Below are 6,489 nucleotides of genomic sequence, written 5' to 3'. Positions count from 1 at the left end.
TTGATTGGTCTTGGCTGCTAACTGCACACCTCACACGTCTGCCCAGACTGTTCACTGGTTTTGTGCATTAGACTTTACTATGTACAGGAACAACCACTGGGCCCAGCAGAAGATTCTGCATCTGAGAGAGAAAGGTCCTGACGTTAGGGAGTGTGTAATTAAACAGCGTCTGGGAGAACTGATCCCAGGTCAGACAGCAGCAGCAGGGGACATGGAGAGTCAACCTGACTCAGCTCCACTGTACTGGCTGAGAGCAGAGCAGGAGGACTCTCCTGGTGTGGTGGGTGGGAGAACCATGTCATTATAACACACCCCGCCGTGACTGTGGACGGAGCAGCCCCTGCACGACTGGAAAACGTTTAAGCTGAGCTGACTTCTCTGCCTCGTCAGCGGGCTCTTTGACTACTGAGGAAAAAAAAAAAAAGTGTTTTCCTTCCGGTTGTCTGCTGTGAAGAATCTCCAGAGGGTGACACTACCTGTTTAACTGAAGAAAAAAAAGACCGTGTTTTAAACTGCACATCTCCCAAGAAAACCTGTCACCGTCCCCATAACAGCTCTAGGCAAAAAAACAGTCTGAGTTTTGCACAGCAAAGAGTCGATACTGGTGAACACTGTACTGAGCTAAGCGCATTATTTATAATTACATAATGAGTTACAACACACTGAGCGTGTCACACCTCTGCGTTTGGGGGAGCCGATTACTGTCCTCCACAAAATCTGGTGGTCACGGGGGGGGGGGTGGGGGCTCTGCATAATGCAGTGATTTTCTTAGGGAGGGACAGGATGTTCTGAGAAAAACTCAAAATCCCATGAAACACTGAATCTTTACAAGCAGCTCAGGGATGTCTACAAACACACCACCAGCCATTCCCTAGTTGCAACACACACACACACACACACACAGACAAGTGTGCGCATGCAAACACAGGCTCACTTCCATAACTTTTCACTCACATTGACTCATGTTTCCTCTCTGTCTGGCTCAGAAATGACCACACAGTGGAGAGGAGAAAATGACCACACATTCTCCACACCAGTGAGGGAAGAAAGCCTCCAGTGGACTGGGCAGGCCTGTCCTTTACGAAAAATGGTCTCTGGAACTTGAAAAGCTCGGGCTAGTGTGAGTCGCCGCAAAACCAACTCCACGGTGTCGGTTCAATCACGTGCCAAAGACATAGCGAAAACATCTACTGACACAGGAATGAAAAACCTGAGTCCTGAGTCCATACCTGTATCTTAGCACGCACGCCCTCCCTCCCTCCCTCCCTCCCTGAGTCACATCAGAGACGCGCGCGCGCGCGCAAGCACGCACAGCCGTTCACACGGTTCTGTTCTATCTGTTATAATTCAAGGTACTTTACTTGCTCACACACAGAGCATACACAGACGTCAAATAAAGAAACTAAAAGGATTTTTCTCTCTTCTCTTGCAAGTTCAGTTTCTATTTGGTGAACTCATTGACCCTCAGAGAGACTGGGCGGTCGGACGCGGTGAGGGCGTGATACAGCACTTTCGGATGTGTGTGTTGTGACGCAGAGTGCGGTTAGTGCGGTACCGATGTTTGTATCCAAAGCAACAATACCATCGCGCTGTGTTTATTGCTGCTAGTCTTTTCTCTGCTATGCTGGGCGTAAAACACATCCAAACAGCTCAAAACACGAACATATCTGTGATAAACGGTTACATGTATCGCTTATTTAGCTGTTTAACCCCGCGCGCCCATTTCTTCATTTAGCGCTCCCAGTTCAACATTCTATTTCTGGTTTGTTCAGCACACCAATATCCTTGGTTTGCATTCACCGTGGAGTGCAGTGTTGTGTTTTCGGTAATGTCAACATATTTTTGATTTGTCGGTTTGAAAACCGTGCTAAATGGACGTACCTGTCGGCCAGTCTCTAGTTAATCTGAGTTATGCTAATTGGTAACTAAACTACATTTTTTAATAAACGCCATGTCGCATCCTCTGCTGCCGCGGGCACCTTACTGCTTCTGTCGTGGCAACCTTTTAACTGCACTTCCGCAAGAGTAAACCGGTCTCACTTCATACCGATCTCATACCCGTTCATTTATTAATTCTGCATTCGGGTTTTGTTAACCCTACGGCGGTAAACCACGTTGAACAAACGCAGAAGCACAATGGGTTAAAAAAAGATCGTTCAGGTTTGTTTATGTGTTTTCTGTCCAGAGACCGGGACTGCGCAGTGTAAACGTCTGAAAGTTATAAAACTTAGAACAAGAAACGCGTATTTTCGTATTACTAGGATGCTATGGCATTCGGCAGTATATCAGTCATTCGGGCGCACGCCACCTTTTACATACCTCTCCTCTGATAAGTATGTTTTTCTGGTAAACCATTCTTGCACGGCATCCATATCTTGTGAAGAGGGTTCTGAGTGAGTTCGCGGGGCACAACAGCCATCGTTACGTCTTCTGTGGAGCTCATCCCGGCTGATACACCATGCCTCGTCTCTCTTTCCAGACGCCAAAAGCTCGGCATAGGAGGCAGCGCGTTTGTTCGTCAACTAACTAGTTCACGGTGGAACGTAAACTATGTCATATCGGCTGAGGAGTATTGGAGACCGGTGGTACCGTAATATCTCCAAGAAATGCGCACCCTCAAATCACACCCACTCGCACTACTTATCCCAGACTGTAAACTAAACTGGATACGGGGGTCTTTCATAACGGTGGCTAAATTAAAAATTCAGCCGGCCAATATGCAATTCATTTGAACAGGAACAATTAAAGAAAAGCGAAGAAACAGAGACAGTTGAAGATTCAGAAGCCGACTGTTGAGTCTTTTTTTAAAAAAATAATTATACAAAATAAGTCTACTGAATTCCTGGGTGAAAACTCCAAACACAGTTCCACTAGTCACAGATATATCTGCTAACTTTTTTCCTCCGCCTTTGGTTGTACAATTATGCTGTGTGATTTCTAAAGGGAAAACACATATTTGCCTCCATTAAGCTGATTCAGCCCGTTGCCTCTTAGCAGTTACCTGAACTGTTAGTCTGGACAAGAGGTCGAGAAAGAAAATAAATCATGTACAACTCTAAACTTGTATGACTTGAAACAGCGTTTTTAATACATTCTAATGTGCTCTGAGAGTTAGTCCTAGTATCTGAAGTATCCCTTAGTTAATAAAGGTATGCAGTACTTCTCATTTGTCGCCTTAAGACTGACCGTTTCGTTTAAACGGAGAATGAGTAGTTATGTTTTGAAATCGACTATATTTAAGTTTGGGTCGAAACTCACACATAAGGTCAACGAGAAATTTACCGTATTCCCTGAGAAACACGGAGCCGATTTGCGATTAGATTACACAAAACAGTATGAGAGAAGAGGCACACGGTTGGGTCAGGGGGAAACGCACGTTACTTTTTGGGAGAAAAACAGAAGTTGCTGTTCACATGCAACGCACATGGTCTGCGAATGTTGATATGGACCTGTCCAATCAGAGCGCTGATCTGGAGAGTGGTCGTCCAATGACGGAGCGGCCATGCTGCAAGAAGAGGCGTGTTAAGCGACGGGGCTCTGCAGGATAAACAGAGACCTCGCAGCGAACATCTTGTCCTTTCAGTATAAAGCTCGAAAAACGTAGATAACAAGACGCTCCCTCTACAAACACGGTTTACCCTGCACGACCAAGAACGTGTGTTGTTTGTGTGATAGGTTTAAAATGATGGAGATGGAGGCACAGCACCCATGGGTATATCAGAGTGATGTTAATTTATGATGCGTGTTTATTTCTGATGGTGTGTAAATATAGCAGTGGTTTCCCTCGCACCCTTAATCCGTGGTGTCTATTTATGTGTTTTAGAGTACACTGTAATACATTTCTAGTCATACTTAAAAAAGAAAAAAGGTCATGACCTTTATGTTTTCATTTCATGAAACAGTTATGTTAGCTTGAGCCAAAGGTCGAAGGCACCCAGTAGGAGGACAAGCTGGAGAACATTCCCATTGGACAGTCTCAGCCTCTGACTGGGATTACCCAGAAAACCTTCTTCAAGGAATTACCCCAAACCGATTACATCATTCTGCAACATTTCACTCAGTCAGAGCTCAGTCGAACATTAGCTGAAACAAACTAAAACACTATATGCGTCTACGTACACTCACACTCATACACTAAAACTCTGAAAATCTGTCTAAAATCGGAAATAACCATACAAAAAATTCAGAAACTTTCGTTTTCTGATATTTAAACATGTGTAATGTGTAATCCAACACTGTGTCCAGTGTTATCTAATCCTGTGGAGATGGTTTATGGCTGTGAGAGGTTCCCAAAACATGTGATGAATATAGACAAACATATGAACTAAAGTATAAAAAAATTATGATGACAAAAATGGAAACGTATCTAAGAATCCCCCCCCTCCCCTCCCCTCCCCCTCTCTCTTGCAACGTTCTTGCAAAATGTCCTGGTACGAACAACGAAAACTCACACTGTTCACACAAGCTGTGTCTCTCTCTCACACACACACACTCACACACACACACACACACACTCACACACACACTCTCTGACAGGAAGACTGTGTGTAACTGAACATACACACACACTCAGACAACAGGAAGACCATAACACACCGAACACACACACACACACACACGCACGCACGCACACACTCACACACACACACACACACTCTCAGACAACAGGAGGATCATGTAGCATTGAACACACACACACACACACACACACACACACACACACACTGTCTGACAACAGGAAGACTGTGTGTAACTGTACACACACACACACTCAGACAACAGGAGGATCATGTAGCACTGAACACACACACACACACACACTCACACACACACACACACACTCTCTGACAACAGGAAGACTGTGTGTAACTGAACACACACACACACTCAGACAACAGGAGGACCATAAGACACTGAACACACACACACACACATACATACACACACACACACACACACACTAAGAAAGTGTGAAACTGATTTTGGATGTGAACAGGAACGCATCTCTGTTTTTGGACTGGGTCACGTTTTACCCCTGGACCCTGGAATTGGACACAAAAGAACTTTGAGTATTTTCCACCTGATGTGAGGATCAGGAAGTATGAGCAGACATGTTTTGTGCATAAAGGCTCACTGTTTGTATCTTGTATTATCTATTTTCTACATGTGTTTGATAATCGTTTTGTTTTTGAGATTTATTATTGTTTTGCCAAAGCAAGCTCACTAAAGTAATTACTTGATAAATTGGCCTTTGTTTCCCCATTGTAGCTATAATAGGCCTATTGAATACATAGGAACGTTATAATGCTGCCACCTAGTGGCTGAAATTTATACAGCCATTACGCTGTAACTGTTTTGGGATCTTGTGAGTTGAAAGGCAATTTGAAAACTACCTTTCTAACACCATTGCCTAGTAAAGAGACAGGGAATATTTTCATTTTAATGAGAATGACTCTCTGTCTTCATGAAATGCTGCTCACATGAGAGTCTGCGTAGAATGATCATGGTGCATGTCTTCTATTGGACACTAGAGGGCAATATACAAACCACTTTATACACACACACACACACACACACACACACACACACATTTCATTTCTCCTCAGTCTCCCTGAATTGTCTAATAACCTTTCTCTCTTCTATGAGGGAGAAACAGAGAGAGAGAGAGAGAGAGTGAGAGAGGGAGGGAGAGAGAGAGAGAGAAGGTAAAAGAGGTATAATCTCTGTTGTAACCCTGCATCTGAAGGATGTAACTCCACTCTGATGATAATTAAAGACACTAGACAGCCTCTCTACTCTGAGTTTTAGGCACTCTCCTCAGGCACATGCCACAGAGTGCCCCTGGAAAACAAATAAACAAATCTTCTGTTCCTAGTGCAATTAACCCGATCAATGCGCTACACTAATACAGCTATTTTCCTGCTTTGCCTAGAAAATAAACTTCTATTCTATTCTGTTCTATTCTATCAATAATACACAATATTAAATAATAGTATTCAACCTATCTGTGTAATACACTTTAAATAATCTAAATTAATCCTGGCACTGCAGAATATAACACCAATCCTGGATTATTCTAGACACCTCTACATCCTGGCCTAGGGGTATAGTGCAATGACTCATTTAGTTCACACACACACAGAGACACACACACACACAACACACAGACTGCTTACATAATTCTCTGTCACAGCTGGATCACTCTCAGCAGAAAAACTCATGTGCGTGTCTGCGTGTGCGTGTGGGTGCGCGTGTACATGTCAGTGCATATGTGGCATAAATTTTGTGTTCTGGTGTTTGGTTCGCTGTAAAATTTACAGGGTGTAGAGCTACACTGAAGAATGGGAGGACACCAGCTCTTGGTCTGAACTACACTGGGCAGAACTGACTGGAATAAATTGGGTTAAACTGGTCTTAACTGAGCTTGAATTGGGTTGGAGTGGGCAGGACTGGGCTGAACTGGGTTTGACTGGCGTGGACAAGGTGAAC

At 43.9% G+C, this 6,489-nt stretch overlaps 1 protein-coding gene across 5 annotated transcripts in view; it reads right to left on the bottom strand.

The window, feature by feature from the left end:
• Positions 1-2,510, bottom strand: part of pfkfb4b (6-phosphofructo-2-kinase/fructose-2,6-biphosphatase 4b) — a 13,544-nt gene extending 11,034 nt beyond the window's left edge. For all 5 annotated transcript variants that reach the window (XM_030777057.1, XM_030777059.1, XM_030777058.1 and 2 more), the window contains exon 1: positions 2,320-2,510. In XM_030777057.1, the coding sequence (XP_030632917.1) occupies positions 2,320-2,497 (178 nt within the window). In that variant the 5' untranslated portion in view covers positions 2,498-2,510. The remainder of the gene's footprint in view (positions 1-2,319) is intronic.
• Between the last annotated feature and the right edge of the window lie 3,979 nt (positions 2,511-6,489).

Source organism: Chanos chanos, chromosome 6, assembly GCF_902362185.1.
Source record: "Chanos chanos chromosome 6, fChaCha1.1, whole genome shotgun sequence".
In the NCBI taxonomy this organism is placed as follows: Eukaryota; Metazoa; Chordata; class Actinopteri; order Gonorynchiformes; family Chanidae; genus Chanos; species Chanos chanos.
Note: the sequence above shows the minus strand (reverse complement) of the source record. Positions and strands in the feature narration are given on the sequence as shown.